General features: G+C 45.8%; 1 protein-coding gene across 1 annotated transcript in view; it reads left to right on the forward strand.

The window, feature by feature from the left end:
- Positions 1–20,598, forward strand: part of LOC144730344 (cytoplasmic phosphatidylinositol transfer protein 1-like) — a 195,782-nt gene that overhangs the window by 160,596 nt on the left and 14,588 nt on the right. The window contains exons 7-8 of the mRNA XM_078611094.1: positions 4,401–4,556; positions 5,479–5,542. Of these exons, the coding sequence (XP_078467220.1) occupies positions 4,401–4,556; positions 5,479–5,542 (220 nt within the window). The remainder of the gene's footprint in view (positions 1–4,400; positions 4,557–5,478; positions 5,543–20,598) is intronic.

Consider the following 20,598-nt stretch of genomic DNA (forward strand, 5'->3'; position numbering starts at 1 on the left):
TCAATAAACGAACAAAAAAAAGTCGCTGGCCCTAATTCTCGCGTAATTAAACCCTGCCCGGAGTCGGGCGCGCGATCCTGTAATAATCACGGTACGCGGCACAGCCAGTGATCCGGAAACGAGCTGCTGGCAGCAAAATTCGCGACACGGATAGAAAAATATTGAATGGAAAATTGCGGTCGATCGTTGGCTCCTTTGACCATTGTGGTTTAAAAAAATATATTATTTAGGTAAAAAGTACGTTTTATATATGAATTTGACGTTGCATAACATCCTGCACGTAGTTTATGTTTTTTTTTTATCCTGCATGAATCGTAGTAGGGTTTTTAAGGAATATTTTAGGCCCTTTCAAAATCACGCGAACGAAGGAGGAGGACGTGCCGCTTGCGAAGGTGTTCGTGATCGTGCTGTACAGTGGTCCGATGTGTTTTTTGGGTTGTACTGCTGTGTGGCTGTTTGGCACTACATCCGACGTTTCGCCTCACGTGCTGGGAGCTTCTTCAGGAACTGATCGAAGAAAAAATTGAGAAGCTCAATACAGCTTCGAGCATGTGGAACGAAACGTTGGACATCGTGCCGAACAACGAGCGGCACAACGCGAATACACAGCCGGGAGCCAAAAAGGAATCCTTTATTTTCAACGAAGGGGGAAAAGGTTTTCAGAATCATACTTTTTTTATATACTGGAGGAATCCGACCAGCCACGGTCGAAATGGTAAAATAACACACCGCGTTTACCGAAAGAAAATGCATACTGACACCAATCTGAATGCAGTCACACCACCACCCCGCACAGAAATCCGCTCTCATGAAGACGCTCATACATCGAGCTAAGAAAGTGTCAGATGGCGATAGTCTGAGAAGTGAAAGTAAACATGTTAAAAATGTTAAAGCAGTGCTGCAATTGAATGGTTACAATGATGCACAAATCAACAAAACCAAATCATATAACACGAGAGTTGAAACTGACCAAGTAATTAACACTATTAAAATACCATACATTGTGGGAGTAACTGATAAACTGGCCAGATGTTTGGTAAAACAAAACATCCGAGTCAGATTTGGCATGGTACATAAAATACAGAAATGTTTTTCTAGTACAAAAGATGTATTACCGAAGCTATCAACAGAAGGTGTGTACCGGATTAATTGCACGTGTGGCAAATGCTATGTTGGGCAAACAGGACGGATGATCAGCACCAGACCAAAAGGACACCAAAGAAATATTAAACACTCCCAAAAACAACTGTCGGCAGTGGCAGAACACGCGCGCCAACAAGGACACTCAATTGATTTTGATAATGTTAAAGTTCTGTGCAAAACTAGTTACTACTGGCCAAAACTAATTCGAGAATCTATCGAAGTTTAGAGAATTTAAAATAATTTTAACCGTTCAGATAACTACAGAGTTAGTGCTGCGTGGAAGCAAATCATCATAAATACATGCCTATACAGGTCACCATACTTCCATAAGGATTACCGTTGGTAGGCTATTTTAGTACAAATAATCGACAGGATAAATATCGTCTTAAAGCTTTCGTGACTGCAATAATTGATATGATTGGGTCTTTCGGTGAAGTCACGTAGATAGGTTCAAAGAAAATAACAAAAAATAACAAAAAACTACGATGTTTCGATCACAACACAAGTGGTTATTCTTTGGTTCTTTCGGTAAAGTCACGTATAAAGATAAAATAATAAATTAAATACTAGCATACGACGTTTCGATTGCAACACAAGCAATCATCATCAGGTATAAATTAAATAGAAACACAAATCTAGTATACTTAGAAATGTAATGTAATACAACAGAGAGTCGGATAACATAACAGTCAACACCCTATCTGGTTGATTACGTTCTTCCTGAGAATGCTAAAATTTGAGAGAGAGATAAAACACAGAACCAGAAACATATAGACAGACATATACGCAGACAGATATCACAGATATACATAGAGAGAGCACAAACATAGGAACACAAGTGGTTACATTGGGGAAACTAAGCGACATGTCTCGGATCGTGTTCGTGAACATAAGGCAGATCTGAAACACGGTAGGACCAATACCTCGGCCCTGGCTGATCATTGTTTTAATGCGGTTGGCTCACATGAAATTGATTTCTCTAAGACGAAGGTATTTTGCAAGCCCACTGGCTATCAACAAAGATTCGTTCATGAAGCCATCCATATATCCAGACACAGACACAATTTCAACCGAGAAGATGGTTACAAAATGAGCAATCATTGGAAGGACGTTATCAACCAGTTTAAGTCATAATTGGCTATTATATTCCCATCCTACCACCTTCCGATGTTAGTTGTGTTTCACGCACATTTCAAACTTGCGCTTCCACAGTCACTTCGACCCCTTGGTTGCGGCTCTGCGTTCTGCCATTAACATGCTCATCTCTCTTTAACATGCCAATTTCACGTGGCAGCCCTTTGATTGGTGGAAAACCAGCCACCGTCGGGTTGGCTGCCCACCACTTACATTATCATTGGCTGCTGACATTTGGGCTACGCCCATTTTAAACCCTTATAAACAGTTTCCCTTGGAAGCTAACCCCCCTTTTCCTGAAGACGACCGCTTGTGTTGCGATCGAAACGCCGTAGTTTTTGTTATTTTTTGTTATTTTCTTTTAACCTATCTACGTGACTTTACCGAAAGACCAAAGAATATAATCGACAGGAAGTAAAAAAACAATGGGCTTGCATAATGCGCATGCATAATGTTCGTTTTTACCATATACATAACCCAAACGGCAATGGATACCCATAGTCATTTATATGCATTCATTAATCCCCCCCCCCCCCCCCACTTTGCGCAAGAAGAGCACACAAGTCTTATCATCACATCTACCCCTCTATATAAGGAACGAAACAGGAGGATTTCTCCAGAAATCTGGCTGTCGCCTGATGAAGCTAGTTGTAATTACTGGTCAAATGTCGTACTCAGATTGTAAATGTTGTGGCTTTGCTCTCCAACACACCGGTGTGCTGTACTAGTAATGAATTGTCACGTTCTCTTTACATGACAAACCTTTCTAATTGGCTGTGTCGAGTGGTGGCGGGTTTAACAACACATTTATATTTTTACGCGATTTAACCCAAAAAAACCTGTATTATGGATATAAAGCTCTTGTTCGCTGATGTCCAATAGCTATAAATAGCATGTGTGTAATTCGTGTTGCATGCTCGTATGGAGACCCTCCCAGCAGAGCCGAAGTCATCCATAATGGAAAACCCGAGTACTCTAGGTAATGAAAAATATATGACGATCTGTTGAGTGACTTAAAATGTCACCACCTGGGGCCACCAATGGTTCTATTGTTTTCTCTGAAGTCGCTTTAAACCCGCAAATGACGATAAAACATTTCGACTCATCAAAGATCTACGGTCAATAAATCTATTTCACTGTCCTGTAATTTTCCCACCACATTCGTCTTGTTCAGCTCATTGCTGTACTCGTACATTTATTAACTAATTGCAGATATCTGTGCGGTTCCTTTTGTGTGGTACAAAGTGCATTTTATAAATCATTCCTACGAAAGGCATTACATCCAATTAGTTGGAAAAACGTTGTACACATTCCCTTGCTGCACCCACAGAGTAATTCAAATATGTAAATGGAAAGCAAACCCATCACCATGACAGAAAAATCAGTTCGGGCTGAAGCACCAAGTTTCATACAACCACCAGTAACATGCTTTTTGCTGGCATGTGCAAAACTCATCAACAGTTCCTGAATATCTGCATGTCAGCCAATGCTGCCTAGAGTTGGTCGCATCTGCTCAAAATTTTTACTTCATGGAGGTGATCTAAGACAAGAGGACCACAATGCAGTTCTTCAGGAACTCTCGATGTCCTTTGCACAACGCACGAAGCACCCAGCGCTTTTTCTATCCATTGAGTCGCGTGAAAAGTGGTTCCCTGCGGCTGCACTCCATCGGTTTTCAAACCTCCGACGCACAGGGCGAGACCCTTCGGTTAGAACTGCTGTTAGCCCCGCCACGGGGAAGCAACGTACCACCACGATCGTGATATCAAATCCAACCATTCGTTAATTTGGTAGTGGCGCCGTTCATACGGCGCAAGGCTATCGCGGAAATGCGCCCTGTTTCACGGATAGATGCGATCTGCAGCAGTTTCATAGCAGGGAAACGATGCTGCTCCTCCGTTGTTTTCCCACTCGGGTACACGAATGGGCGTGATGACCTCAAAATCACGAATTGATCGCGCGGCTTGAACGATCTGCCAAACAGCGCCACTCTGCCGGATCACGAACGCCGCTAGAATTCTCCCTCTTCTGAGCGGCGATCGAAGGGCTGAGTTGTATGACCCCCACCTCCCCCCCACTGCGCCCCCCCCTCCCCCACTGGTGCGCGCTTCCCACACCCGCAGGATGTGAGGCAGTTCAAGTCTCTCAAGACGGGACGGGGCCCCCTGGCCGAGGGCTGGAGGGACACGCTGGGGCCCATCATGTGCTCCTACAAGCTCGTCACCGTCAAGTTCGAGGTGTGGGGCCTGCAGACGCGCGTGGAGCAGTTCGTGCACAAGGTGAGAAATCCCCAGAGGTGGGACAAAGTCATTGTTATGCAAGTCACAAGTAAGTCTCAAGTCTTTGCTCTCGAGTCCCGAGTCAAGTCGAGTCAAAGATGAGGCAAGTCCAAGTCGAGTCTGAAGTCATCAAAATCATGACTCGAGTCTGACTCGAGTCCAAGTCGCATGACTCGAGTCCACACCTCTGAGGTGGGACAAAGTCATTGTTGTGCAAGTCACAAGTAAGTCTCAAGTCTTTGCTCTCGAGTCCCGAGTCAAGTCGAGTCAAAGATGAGGCAAGTCCAAGTCGAGTCTGAAGTCATCAAAATCATGACTCGAGTCTGACTCGAGTCCAAGTCGCATGACTCGAGTCCACACCTCTGGAAATCCCCCGCTGCTCCGTAACACGCGTGGTGTGCACGCGTGTGCAATGTGTGTGTCAGTCAACCCATGGCACCTGGGTCTGTCCCGTGACCTCCTGCCGGCGGGCTAACAGCACTTGCCCCAACAGTCTGTTAAGGCTATATGGGCGATCTTTGTTTTCGGTGTGCCGCGTGGGGAGCAGTAGTGTAGTAGTTAGTGTACTGTGCTACGAACACGGCGAACCGGTTCAATTCCCACTCACGGCAGTGATCAGTGACGATTATCTGAACCTGGGCCTTCCCTAGGTCAACTCAGCCTCAAATGAGAACCTGGTGCGGTGTGTAAAATCATCACCGCTGGGGAGTCAATGACAGCCGGGCGTGGTGCTGGCCACCCACCCCCTCGTGTGCCGTTCTGGTCTTCATAGGTGCTCCCTAACAACACTTTGCCCCAACAGTCTGTTCAGGCTATACGGGGTGGGGGGGGGGGGAATCTTTGCCTTTGGTTCTGTGCCGCATAGCCGCGCGCAGCGTGCATGCTCACAACGCGTGCTGGTGTGTGTGCGCCCCGCAAGCAGGTGGTGCGGGATGTGCTGATGGTGGGGCACAGGCAGGCGTTTGCCTGGATCGACGAGTGGTACGGTGAGTCCGCTGCGCCCCGGATCCTCCCCGCCCCCCCCCCTCCCCCACCCCGCGGGAGACGTTCAACGAAGAATTCAACGTTCGTGACCCAAGACGGAGGGAGCCCCCAGCGCGTGCCGATGGCGGAACACGGAGGCCCCGGGGTCTGGGCTTCCCAGCGTTGAGCTTTCCTTCGGTCGAAGCTTTTTGCCACGAGCTAGCGACGGCGTTTTCGACTCCTGGGGGTAACCCGTAGTGGCGTGGCCCTTCGCGGACGTCCGCGCTTGGATTGCAAGTGGCTGAGGAAACGCACGAGCTAGTTTGAACACGTGATGTTATTGTTCACTCCTGCATTGATATCGTGTGGGGCTGAGCGGGGGGGTGGGGGGGCGCTGTCCGGTCGATTTCGTGAGAAGGTTGTAGGTTTAAGACGTAGTGAGCTTTCGCGACCAATGTTATTCATTATGAAGGTTTTTGGATTAGATCGCGTAAGTATAAATGTGTCGTAACCCTCCACCACCCGACACGGCCAGTAAGATTTGTCACGTAAACACCGCGGCAATTAGTTACTACTTCAGCCCACCGGTGTGTTGGAGAGTAAATCCACAACATTTACAATTTGAATACGACGTTTCGCTGGTAATTAGAATAATAATAATGGTATATAAGCCAAATCAGTTCACGTGCAGGTGCGAGGTGGATGAGCACGTCACAGGATAATGAGAGTTGGTGGTTGTGGTGCCTTCTTGGCAAGGCCTTCTTCCAGCAGTGGATTGACCATGGTTGATAGGGATAATTGCAACTCACTACTCTATGGGATGTCTAGCAAAAAATTGTTTTACCAAGCTTCTGCGTGTACAACATTCGACCGTGTCCGTCCAGTCTCCACCGAGCTGCATTGGCTTCCGGTTGCCGAACGAATACATCATGAGATCGCACTCATTACACTCGAAGTGCTTGGCCACAAATGAATGACAGTGTCTTGCTTGTCTGGTCACGAAGAAAAAAAAAATCGCACCAACTCTGGTCATCCTCGCAGTGGCTTTTGGCGAGCTATCGAACAAAGAGGGTCACTGCATTGTGCGCTTTCAGGTGCGCTTTTGCGGCCGTCTGGAACGCTCTTCCTTATCATGTTAGGAAGCCACAGAAGCTGTGCACTTTTAAATCATCTGGATTGAAAACTAATTTCTTTAGAACTGCTTTTCATATTTACTTTGTTGTCATTCCCGCGCACCTCTGAAGAGCATGGTTGGCTATATATGTTGCGAAAAAAGATCAACACACACATATATACATGATGATGACTTACAACCAGGAGATGGCCCAATGAGACTGTAGCCTCTATTTTGCAAGGGTGACATTTTTTGAATAATATTAGAAAAGGTCACAAATTCTGACGAAGAGTCTGCAACAGAAGAGGCAATCGGCAGCGCATGTCCGCAGCCAATGTTGCGGTTTAAACGCTGTTCGGGCGGTGCACTCCATGATGTTCAAATTGGTCGAACGGCCCCACTGCCACCACCGACCCAGACACCTACATCTCCATGCACGCTTCGCCAACACAGCAACCACAATTGATTTGGATGGGCGCCGTCGTCTCGTCATCCGCCTCATGGGATGGAGCATCGCTCGCGTGAACAATTCCATTCCAAGGGCTCACAAGGTCAGGAACTTCATCCCGACCGGCTGGATCGTCCTGCGGCTGGGCCTTGCCGCTGTCTGTGAACAGAGAGATCGCTCGCTCGCTCACACCAGCTTCCTTCCCTCTGGCCTCCATTCAAAAAACGTTGCCGTCTTGAGCTCTGACCTAGGCTGCGTGTTCCTCCAGAGACTGTCGGTCTCCTGTGCGACACTTTGCCAAAAGCTGCGTCACTCCCGTGACTGAACTTCCCCGCACTACTGACAATCACAAAAAAAGATTTTCAGTTCACTGGAAAGCGTCTTTTGGGATTCAAAACAACGATGGCTTTTCGCTGTTCAAAGCATCACAGCTGAACTTTGTCAAATGTGGGCAATGCGTAGGCCACATATGGCCACGGTGGTAAGGGTGCTATCGCTACCCTGACCCTCCCTTCCGCCACCCCAACTCTTACCTGGCTGCCTACAGGTGAGAACAATGGCGTGTATCCTCCTACACCGAAATTCCTGCGGGCAGGTGAGCAGGAGCCAATTGACTTAATTTTATTCCCCTTTGGCCTGAGCCGGGAAGTCGAACCCATGTTATTTGCTTCTTAAGTGAAGCCTCCTTGAAGTCTAACCCTCTGCTTCGGGGGGCTCCTCGGCACTGCGGAGGCAAGCTGCCCCTCCCCTCCTCCTCCACTTCCTTCTCGCCACTTTTGTCGAGTGCCGTAGGTGAAATTGATAGCACGTTCATGTGCGTGCGAACCAACATGTGTGTACATGTGCATGAACGCACGGGGTCGGTCAGGAAGATGTCTCGGTACCCGGCTCGTTAGATGCAGTGTAACCTCTGGCTGTGGGTGCCAGTTGCGTGCCTACTCCAGTGACGGTAAACATTCAGTGAGACTTCACAACACACACACGTATAAAATAAACACATGCGCACATGCAAATGAACATGCAGCATTCGGAAACCAAAACTTTACCAATGTCATTAGAATCTCGGGAACATCATTGCCGACGAAACTGAGTGCAGTATTCATGACCTGCCATTCGGAGAAAGAAAGAAAAAAACCCGCTGTATCGACGCATAATTTTCGCAACGATTTTTAGAGCCCTGATCAACGACCTTGTTGCAAATGACTTTGGCCTGTGCCCGCACGTGAAAAAGGTCAAATGCATCGGCGAGCATTCCGTGATGTGGCAGCCACTGGCGGAGTTCTTTCTATCGCGCCCCTTTCGGTGGCATTTCACGAACACAACGCACGCACTCTCGGACGCGGGTCGGGGGGGGGTAGTTTTGGAAATCGTCGCCCGCAACGCCACTCGTGGCGAAATTGAACCGAAGTCGTTTGAGTTAATTGGGGAGCGCGGCGCAAATTGGCATCGTTTTCACCGCCGTTTGGGAGCTCGATTCGCGAGTCGCAGCGTTGCGATAGCCGCTCCCGGGGATGCGCGCGCTCAAATATACTAGATTTTGGCATTTAAATGTTTTCAATGTTTGCAGGAATAAAATGCCACTTTTCGAGAGCGGTCGTGCAATGTAATTCTCCTCCCAATTAAATTTTCCTGCGTGCTGTCGTCTGCGACAGTGGTGCCGTGGCGCGACGGGGGCTAAGGGATCACAATTGAAAAAGTGACAACGCTTTTATTCCACTTGTGGGTTGCCTTTGCCCATCATCCCTCTCGAGGTCGATAAAAGTAGGACCGCTTTGTGATAAGTTAACAGTGGTTGTCTTGTGAAGAGACTGACCACCCCACCTATCCCCCCCCCGCCAGCATAGAAATGTGAAATTTCCATCACTGCAATCAGGATCATAAATTTGGATGAAATCAACGAGATGCCGAATTTGGCATGATACAGGAGAACTCCTTATTTTACGCATTTTTCTTTGGCAAATAAGAGTTCTTCAGTAAATGTATCCTGTTACCCGCAATTTTTCTCACGGGATAAGCATTCCCGGATAACCGCATGGATAATATGATCTGCCATATTAGTTCACACGCTGTTACATCACCGGTGCCTAACCCTAATGTGGTGTCGGATAATAATTAAGAAAAACAATTGAATGTTTACAACAATAACAACAACAAAATCATACTCTTTGGTTCTTTCGGTAAAGTCACGTAGGTAGAAAAATAAAATAAAAAAATTAAACAAAATTATCCCCACGTGACTTTACCGAAAGAACCAAAGAGTATGGATTCCTGCAGTCACGAAAGCTTCAAATCAAGAAACAACAAAAATCACTTTTGTTCGGATAGCAGCGAGTGGCGAATTGTAACATTGAATTGCGCAATTGGTGAACGTACGGGTTAAACAAGACGGCGATGTTAATTGGAGCATGAGTAATGAAGTTTCCAATGGAACACGTGCTTGTTTCCGTAGCGGAGAGCGAGCAAAGTCAGGGCTATGGATTTTTTATCGAGGTGTCACGTGTGATGTCATTGACCATGTTATCTGAGCTCAGAATTCCTGCTGCTTGTGACAGCCACAGCAGTGCATTTTTTTGTTGTTGTTCCGTAAATGTTTTTTTTTTACGACTTACATATAAGCAACGATTTTGCTTAGGATGGCCGCATTTTTCCATTTACAAACCGCGCCAGAGATTGTAACGATTCACTAAAACCCCGACAATTCGAAGAAATTGTGGCCGCGGTTTCAGGGTCGAAAAATGCAATCGTCGATTCCATTTCTGTCTCGCCCTGTACCGCCTTGTTTTGCATTCACTCGTTAGTGTGCACGGCGCGCGTTCGCTCCATGGCGGGTCTAAATGATGTAACGTCAAAAAAAGAATTCTCGGCTCGCACGCGATTAGACGGGTGCATCATCGTAAAGGGTTTTAATATATTTTAACGAGACGCGTCGTTGTGCACCTGTAAAATAACACCAAGCCGTAAGTAATGGGGGTGGGTTTGAATAGAAACAAAACTTTAATCAGCATCAGCATTCTGAAGTTATCAAGTGGGCGATGAGCATCGCGGAAAGAAACGTGAAAACACCTGCATTTCGAAATTTCATACAAAGGTCCGGCATATTGATTGCATGAGGCAGCGAGTGGTTCTTAACCTTCACTGCAGCCGGCACCCCTTGGGTTCTCAATAGTATTTTTGTAAAAAAAAAAGATATAATGTTAACAATACATATCTTATTGGTTCTTTCGGTAAAGTCACGTAGAAGGGAAATAATAAAATAATAAAAATAAAACATAATAAAATAATTCTCACGACGTTTCGGCCACAACGCAAGCAGCCGTCCTCAGGTGAAGAACAGGTCTGTCGGTTTGGTGAAACAATGTAGTTGTACTTACGTGGCTCGTGCTCAACCTGTTTTTGACGATTTACCTTCTAAAAAAAACCAAATCTGGCCACGTCTCGCACACCCCCAGAAAGCCACCGCTCGCCCCCCGGGTGGTTGCGTGCGTCCCAGGTTAATAAGAAGAACCACCGGCACAATGGATCCCTTACGCAGGGTGCAGGTGGGATGCTGGCGAACCACACGTGGCTGTTACCTCTTGTGCTTTGGAGGAGCGAGTGCGTCAGGGCCCAGCTGAATGGAGAACGGGGAGGGGGGTGGGAGGCGCTTCACGAAAGATAAAACCTCAAGAACAAAACGAAACTTTTCATTCGCTCACCCGCCAGGCGTTTCACACTCGCGCGCAAGCGTCGAACGTCAACGCGGTTACGGCGAAAAGCGAAATGCGTGCAAAGTTTATTTTGTGTTTGCGCGGAAATGTATTGCACAAATCGTGTAACGGCGGTTGTGACAGTTATGGTCTTTCCTTAATGAGATATTCATTTCCCTTCTGCTTTGCCCCATGCATAATGCATGCACGACTTGACAAAGGCTTATTAGGACTGAGCTCCGTCTATCGCATTTGAATTTCCCATTAACGCCTGTCTGGCTGCAGAGAGAGGGCTCCTAATGCCCCTTTTTCTTCTTCTTCTAAAAACACAAGCATTAACACCTCTTAGGCTGCCTCTGGATTATTGCTCGTAATTATACAATGGACCGACGGTGTGTGGCTTGCAAGGCTTGGACCCAGAGTGCCTGACTGCTCTGGAATTGACAACTCAAAGTGGGGGGGACACGGGCTGGCGGGTGTGGAGGGCGGTCATCGATGCCATTTATTTAACGATTCGTTCCTCGCGGGGCTGTCGTCGTGGTTGACTGATTTCGTCCCATCGATTTCTATTCATCGATTTCGGCCCCATTTAATTAAACACGACGGCTGAGCGGCCGCCAAAATAAATAAAAATCCGCTTGCTCTGCAGAGATTGTTCTCATCGGCAGCTTGGACACATTGAGAAAATATTCAGGAGCAATTTCGTGGTGGAGGAGGGAAGTATGAAAAGGGGGGGGTGGGGGTGTCAAACAATGTGCGAGATCAATCTCTGCGGCAATAACTTCTCAACTCACGTTCCATGCCCCCTCGGCCAATTGAAATTTCTTCCTATCGATTTCATTTGCCCGTGGTCACGTGCAACGTGAACTCTCGCGCGCCCGGGGGCTTTCCCCCCAAAAAACCGCACCCGGCCGTTCCGAGTACCACGTGGGGGGTAGAAGCGGCTGTGTTGCTGCGGCCGTGAGGTGGTGCCTTGTAAGGGTGCCAGTAAGGGGGGGGGGGCACAGGTGGCGCATCGGCCAACAGTCATCTCAGTCAGTCTACCCATGTGGCACCTGCTGGGTCTGCCCCGTGACCTGCCGGCGGGCGTTCGACACTTCACGTGACCTTAACGTGCACCTAGCCTGGCACGAGCGGCGTGGTGACGTCGTTGATGTACGACCACCGGAAAGCAGCCACCACTGGCATGAGGCGTGTGCTGTAAAACGCTCCCTCCCCCCAACCGCTCCCCCCCCCTCCGCCGCGGACGACGACACGAGCAAGATGCGTTCTTCGTAACCTCGACGGGCACGTGGGTCTGCAGCAGTGATCCTTCGCTTCCAATAACGACTTTTCCGAAAAGCTTTCCTTGGTCTGCAACGAGGCTTGCGGATGTTTTTGTTTCCTACTCCCTTCCTGGACGCAATGGAACCGTAGAAGCACTTTCCTGCAACGCCGCAACGATTCCCTGCACTGTTACCCTTGGCGATGGCTCCTCCTGTTTTACGTTGGATGAACGCAAGGCTACCTCCAACCCTGACTCTGCTCCTTCACCCCCCCCCCTCGTCTTGTCCGAAAGCTTTGTTCCTAAGCGCTAAGCAAGAAGCTGCTTCGGGGGGTAGTAGTGGGCCGGACTAACTACATTGGCTTGCTTGCCTTTCCTCCTTTCTCGCACGGTTCTTGCCGACGCTTTGGTGGCCCTAGTTTCCCTTCCTTCGATGCTCCGAGCACTCGGAAACCGAATGGCTCAACAACCCCCCCTCCTCCTCCTCCTCTTGGACATCAGCGTCCACCGTGGCGGCGCGGGAGTTAAAAAAAGGCGAAGTCTGCGTTTTGTTGGACACTCTGGAACATACTTTTTTGCAGACATGAGTCTGGAGGACGTCCGTGAGTACGAGCGGAACATGCACGAGAAAACCAATCTCAAAATCGGAGTTCAGGTCTCTCCCGTCGAGAGCCAGGCCGAGCTGATCGACAGCAGTGACGGCCGCGAGACGCAGAAGAACAATGTACGTTGCCGGCGTCTCCGTTTCGCTGTCGGAAAATCCAGGACGACCTCCTTCCTCCTTCTTCCTCGTCGTCTTGCTGACCTTTTGCTTCCGTTCAGTAAATTGTTTTTCTCGCTTGTGCTTTCACCGTTCTATTTCCCACTCGAGGTGGCCCCTGTGCGCGTGTGTGTGTCGACAGCCTTTGCGTGACTAGTTTCTGAAAAAATGTTGCCGTTCACTGTGTAAATAACACGAAATAATATAAAAGGGTCTTTGTCTATAAATAGCGGGGCAGCTCACAGGCATTGATTTAAGCGAGCCTGGTCTTGCCGATGAGACGTTGAATGTCGAAACCACTTCAGAATTTGTTTGTGTTGAACTAATGCTGCTGATCGGAAGGCCGTGTGGCCGATGGAACGTTGAAGACAATACTTTTGTGTGGCCGACGGCAAGTTGAAGACATTACGTTTATTTGTACGTGGAGACAGACATCAGAAGGGGAGTTACATATTTAGCTATTTCAATGGGGCATTGCCAATGTTTAGAATGGTCACCTTTGTGGTAAAACGCCTAATGTCCTGGCCTCTCCAAATGAGGGCATGATGACGCCAGCGTTTTTGCGCAAGGCGCATTTCGACCTTTTCAGCTGTTCACCTTGTCACATGCTCTTAAATTGTTGGATCTGCCACGTCCCCCCCCCTTTCTCAATGCCCTCCCTGGCTCTCTCTCTCAACCACCAGCTATGCCAGCTCTTATTTAAACATGCTCGTTGACGTGAGAGAGTGCTGGCTGAGCCGTGGTACCCTGATATTAGCTTTGCCTTTGTGCTGTTCGCCGTTTAGCGTTCTCTGGTCTAATACCGGTGAGACACGGCCAGAAAGGAGGCCGTGTCTGGTGTAGGTCAATTTGTTTCAAGGACAATGCATACAATATCTCCAAAGCACGTCTGTTTGCATATTCTTACCACAAGTACGTGTGGTTAATACCAGAGGTGGGACAAAGTCATTGTTATGCAAGTCCAAGTCGAGTCGCAAGTCATCAAATTCATGACTCGAGTCTGACTCGAGTCCAAGTCACATGACTCGAGTCCACATCTCATAGGTGGGACAAAGTCATTGTTATGCAAGTCCAAGTCGAGTCGCAAGTCATCAAATTCATGACTCGAGTCTGACTCGAGTCCAAGTCACATGACTCGAGTCCACATCTCATAGGTGGGACAAAGTCATTGTTATGCAAGTCCAAGTCGAGTCGCAAGTCATCAAATTCATGACTCGAGTCTGACTCGAGTCCAAGTCACATGACTCGAGTCCACATCTCATAGGTGGGACAAAGTCATTGTTATGCAAGTCCAAGTCGAGTCGCAAGTCATCAAATTCATGACTCGAGTCTGACTCGAGTCCAAGTCACATGACTCGAGTCCACATCTCATAGGTGGGACAAAGTCATTGTTATGCAAGTCCAAGTCGAGTCGCAAGTCATCAAATTCATGACTCGAGTCTGACTCGAGTCCAAGTCACATGACTCGAGTCCACATCTCATAGGTGGGACAAAGTCATTGTTATGCAAGTCCAAGTCGAGTCGCAAGTCATCAAATTCATGACTCGAGTCTGACTCGAGTCCAAGTCACATGACTCGAGTCCACACCTCTGGTTAATACAGACGTTCTTCTTTTTTGTAATGGTGTCTATTTTGGTGTTTGAACATCTTAACACCTGTATTGTTGCTGGAAAAGGTGAAGCAACTTCTTTATTCATCAGTGGTGGAGATGACTTTGTTACATTTCTCTCTCAAAGGGCCGGATAAGGGCACGTATCTCAATGTGGGTGTTATTTTTCACCTGAGATTTTGCAGAGCACAGATACAGTGAATGTAATGTTGGCCTTTGTTTGCCGAGATAATTCAATTTTGCCCAGCAGATAATAATACCGGTATCCTTTATTGTAGCAGATATGTACACAGTCGCAAAATGTGTCTCCGCAGGACGATGTGTCTAGCAACATTACCACCTTTGTTTTCACAATCAAATGCACATCCGTGTTATTTGTGTTGCCTTGACGTTCTGAAGACAGCATGTGTTGACTTGCAAGGACTATAATTAAAGTTCGTCATCGAAAATTGATTGATCATATCTGCAAACCCACATTCGAATGAACGACTATTGCTTAATTTTCCTACGAATCGGAGTGATTGAATAGTAAACTTACAATCATTCCCTATGACTTGTGGCATTATTAGACACTGGTCCGTCTAATCATGCAGCAGTCTCTCTTTGAACAATGTTTAATCACCAGAAAATACATTATCACGCTGCAGGGAAAATTATGTGCCTTTTAGTTAACTGAACTCTTTGATGCAATGACACTTTTAAGTATTCTGTGACTTTATCTTTAGCAAAAAGGTTAATTGCACTGAATTGGTTATAGCATTTCAATAACATTCAATCAAGCAATCCATCTTTGTTTTACGTGCCAATATCGCCCTCAAGTAAGTGTGCATCGGTGCACCATTACAGCAGAACCGGGAGCGGTACATGGGGGGGGGGGGGGGGAAGGCCACGGATAAATAGGAATGAAAAAATAAACATGTCACGTCCTCAGCAGCCAACACCGACTGGGCAAAGTAAATTGCAACCGAGCGAAAAATAAAGTGCAACCGTGTGCAACGGATAGCAAAAGAAAAGTCTGAAAATTCTGTCAGTCCACTGCCGGATGAGGGCACTCTCATGCAATGCCCAGTCGTGAGAGAGTTATTCAACCATACTTCACCACGCTGGTCAGTGCGGGTTGGCGAAGGTGGTGGGAGTGCAGAATCAGAGTGGATTCTGCTGCGATGCCCTCTACTGCCCACAACGCCTACTGCACCCGTCTCTTGCGCATGGTGGTGGTGGTGGCTCCCCATCCATGCACTACCCAGGCTCAAACGGTGCTTAGCTTCACGGTGATTTGGTCAAATTCTAGATTTGAAGTTTTCGTGACTGCAAGGATCCATACTCTTTGGTTCTTTCGATAAAGTCACGTCGGTGAAAAAAAATAGAAGAATACAATTTTATTATTATTTTTATTATTATAATTTTTTAACCTACGTGACTTTACCGAAAGAACCAAAGAGTATGGATTTGGTCAAAGTCATGGCTATGGCAGTCAATGATAAACAAAGGATAAGTCGCAATTTTCAACGTTTTATAACATTATGTAGTTACGACTTTGAGAACAGATTTAATCCAGACTTTGCTCTGCATGTGGCCTGCAATGATGTACTGCTGCTTGTTTTTCAATAATCAAAGAATATCCTTTTACATTTAGGAGTAATATGAACTTGAATCGCATGTCACAGTGATATCAAAAGTAACGTTCTTAAATTTTGAATTAAAACGTTCGTGACTGCAGGAATTAATATTCTTTGGTTTTTTTCGATGAAGTCACATAGATAGAAAAATAACAATAAAAAATAAAGTGAATAGAAATAATAAAAATATAATACAAATAATAAAAAACAAAAAAAACACTAACGTAGACTGTAGCCTGGTTATTAAGCTCGGTGAGTGTACTGCCAGTCTATAATGTAGATTGTAGCCTGGTTTTTAACCTCGGTGAGCGTACTGGTGTAGAGCAGGACTTCGTCCCCGGGTATCAAGGATCACACGGAGGCCAGATTCTGTTCAGGGCTGCCCGTCGTTTATTCCTTCTCTCTCTCTTACGATCAGAGGAAACAAGAAGATGCTCGGTGTAGTCGACACTTTGCTTCGTTCATCATTTTTTCAATGCATTGCTTTATGTGCCCCCCCCCCTTTTTTAATGAAAGATTTCACAAAAGATTTTACGCTCTGCTCTCCTCCTTCTTACCCCTTCCCTCTCTCTCTACCCCCTCTCTCTACCCCCCCCATCTCTCTACCCCCTCTCTCCCTCCTCTATGTCTATGTTCCCCCTGTTTTCTAGGATAATTCTTCTTTTTTGACAAGTGCTCTCTCCTCTCTCTCCTTTTTTATTTTTATGATCAGTGGAAACAAGAAGATGCTCGGTGTAGTCGGCACTTTGCTTCGTTCATCATTTCGTAATTTAAAAAAATAATAACTTTGCTTTATGTAAACCCCCATCTCTCGCTCACTCTCTCGCTCACTCTCTCGCTCTCCTCTCTCTCCTCCTCTCCTCTTCCGGTCCCCCTTCGGGCTCCTACTTTTCCGTCCCCCTTCCCGCGCTCGCCCCTCGTCCGGTCCTCGCGGTAATCCGCTACACTGGCAGTCTATAATGTAGTTGGTGGCGTAAAAAAAAAAAACCCGGACACAGCGACGTTCAGGATCGCAGTCGCAATAGGCCGTCAGCCCTGCGCCCTGCTCGTCACCCTGCTGCCAGAGCACGGGGATGTGGATTTGGTTTGTCCCTTGACGTTGTTCTGGGGCGGTCTGAGCAGGAGTGTCTAAAAAGGTTAGGGGTCACGGTTTAGGAAGTCGTTGATCATTTTCGCTGTCATTTTTTGTAAAGCCGCCCGTGCCTGTCGATCCGATGCAACGTTATATTCTGCACGTTTGACAGGTGGCAAATCCCGCTTGGATGTGACTTGGTTTTCTTGGTGTTATTTTTTTTTATATCCACACATACATCACTCACGATAGAGACCGAAAGAGGAGGAGGATTTCTCCACAATTCTGGCCGTCACCTTACGAGGCTGGTTGTAATTAGCAGCGGAACGTCGTACTCGAATTGTAAATGTTGTGGGTTTACTCTTCAACACACAAGCGGTGTGCTGGACTAGTAACTAATTGGCACGTTTTGTTCACGTGACAAACCTTGCTAAATGGCTGTGTCTTGTGGTGGCGGGTTTAACGACACATTTATATTTACTCTATGGAACCAACAAAGCCTCGATTATGAATAATGTTGGTCGCGAAAGCCCACATGTTAAACGACATGACTTGGATGGACAGAATCGGCTATAATGCTTTTTTCAAAATGCCAGCATCTCACCACACAAACTGAAAGGATGTGACATTTGATGGAAAGTTTAGTCTAATGACAGTTCAGTATTCTGTAAATAAAATTGAATTTTAAGTGGGAACAGCATTTTATATGTCAAAAGTTGAGATTTTCGTGTTATTGCTTTGTGTTATTGCTGAAATTCAGGTTGGAGAAAACTTTGGCTCACTCAATGGGTGCTCTGTCAATGTTTGTGCAATTTAGCAAATCGTCCCTGCTGTCTCCTTGTTTGTACAAGTAAGGTGGCATTTTCAGTAGGCATGCTGTGATTTACGATGTGATGGGGCTGGGGGGGGAGGGTAATAATTACTTTACATGATGGATATTTCATCACCATGTTTACTTATTTGTAAAAGACTTGGGCCATCAGATTATTACTCACACTTGAATTTGGCATTTGGTTAAAAAAAAAGGACTCTGAGGCTTATCGAGTATATTATTTTTATTGCAGTAAATATACAACGAAGGGACTTGTATTGAGTTCACGTTTGGGACTAGCGATGAACTGTTGGGATTAAGTAAGTCCCAGAAATCAAACACGTACACAAACACTCCGGTTGTGTATGCTGCACAATTCTACAAGTTACCGGGGAATGTAATGAGTTTTAATGTGGCAGAACGAAAGAAAAAAAGACCCAACCTTTTTTCATCCACATGCTTAGGAGATGTATAGTCTCCCACATGCCCTTCTAACGGCAGAGAAACACCAACACTGGGAACACACTTCTTGCCATTTTGTAAGGGCAGATGTCATTGCACGTCTTGCACGTGCACCTCCTTGTTCTCATATTGGGGATTAGCAGGGTTGTCTATGTACGGTCCGAAATAAGTTCAACATATAAAGCTTTCGTGACTGCAGGGATTCATATTCTTGGTTCTTTCGGTAAAGTCACGTAGAAGGGAAACAATAAAATAATAAAAATATAAAACAATTACATTCTCACGACGTTTCGATTGCAACACAAGCAATCATCAAAACCACAGTAAGAAAATTGTATTACTGTGGTTTTCACACCTGATGATGATTGCTTGTGTTGCAATTTTCTTACTGTGGTATGTATGCATATCTATGGTGTGAAAACCACAGTAAGAACATTTATTGTTTTATATTTTAATTATTTTATTGTTTTCCTTCTACGTGACTTTACTGAAAGAAGCAGGAATATAAGTTGAATATACATAAATTCTATATGATGAAAAATAAGAATAGGTTTTTTCCCTTTCTGGCAACACTGGCAAAAAAAGTCCCATAGATATAACTGCTTGATCCGAGCCATAAGTGTTTCAATGCTTGCTTTGTCTTTATACTGTTTGCCTTTTGGCGTTCTCTGGTCTAACTAACACTGATGAGACAAGGCTATAAAGAAGGCTGCTGTCTGTGGTTTCAAAAGCAATGCAGAAATTATCATAGCATGTTTGTTTGGCATGTTTTAACACACATATGTGTGGTTAATGCAGACTTGATGCCTTGCAAAAGGATGTGTTGTTTTGAACATCTTAACACCTTTTTTCATTGCCAGATAGGGTAAAACCTATTCTTATGTTTCATAATTGTTGATACTGGCAAAAAAGGTCCCGTAGATATGCATTCATACAATTAGTTGCATGTGTGTTTTTCTGACTATTGAAGGGGCTCACTGGTGGTAAAAAAAAAAGCAAAATAGATGTTCTCTCTATCATTGTGCCTCGCCTGATTGTTAAGAAGCGAAGCACGAGGAGGATTTGAAGGTGAAAATTGTGAAATGGACCAATATTTGAGATACAGGGAAAACCGCTGTTGTGGCAGTTACAGAAACCACGCGAACCATTACGAGTGTCCGAGGTCTCCTAGCGTGTCTCTCAGATTATACCATCGTGTTGTTGGCTACGATGTTTGATGTTTGTCTATGCGTGACGATAGCTCCATCAGAAACCGAATCAGCGGAGCGAAAGGTGGGTTATTGTGCCAGACAACGATAATCTATTTGTATTTTACCAGGTAAGGCCCACTGAGCTGTATAGCTTTTTTTAAGAAGCGACCTGGCCACAAATGATAGCTCAACGAAGTGGCTTATCACACGGAAATTTATAGCAGACAAATACAACACGTGGGTACAACCCGAGAACACATCAGAGATAAATCAACCCTGTCTCTTTTTTTGTTGTTGAAAGACAGTACTGTAGTAACCACGTGCGTGCGTGCGTAACAAATTCCCAATTGGCAACGTTCCATCCCGACTCCAACCTTCGACGTTTACAGATCTCTGTTGTGACTTGTCGCGAGTGGTATTATTGGATTGAGCAGAAACCCTGGAGGAGAGTTATCTCTCAAAAAAACCCGCGTCAGCCTTGTTATCGTCTTCTATCGCCAAGCTCACTGAACTCTTCAGTGTAAAGTGCAACTTAGCAGTAACGTCCATCAGCAGTGGAAGCCATTTAGGCATTTACCATCATTGAATATTGTTCTTCCTTGCATATTATATCTGTTGCCACTTCTAATATGTAGTTCGAACGTGTGGAGGGTCTTTTTGAAAAATAAATATAACATATACATGGGTGTCAACCTCAACATGTCATTGAAATTATAAGTGATAAATAAATATCCTCTGGTGAGATTGGAATATTAGAATGCAGTGTGCAATTGTTATAGCTCAGGCCTGACATTTTGACCGTGACCAAATTGTAGAAAACTAATAACTGGATGCATCTCCATTTGCAAATTAAATGTACATTTATTTTCTTTTTGAGCTTTCAATTAGTTTAATAAGGGACAACACACACACTTCCAATTGCATATGCGCATGCCTTAAATCTTGGTCATAAGTGTGCACAGACAACTGCATTTGTCATTACAATATTTTGAGTGCAACTATCCCTACTACCCACCCTCACTGCCACCACCACCCTTGGGCTAT

This window comes from Lampetra planeri, chromosome 35 (genome assembly GCF_965212315.1).
Source record: "Lampetra planeri chromosome 35, kcLamPlan1.2.h2, whole genome shotgun sequence".
Taxonomy (NCBI): Eukaryota; Metazoa; Chordata; class Hyperoartia; order Petromyzontiformes; family Petromyzontidae; genus Lampetra; species Lampetra planeri.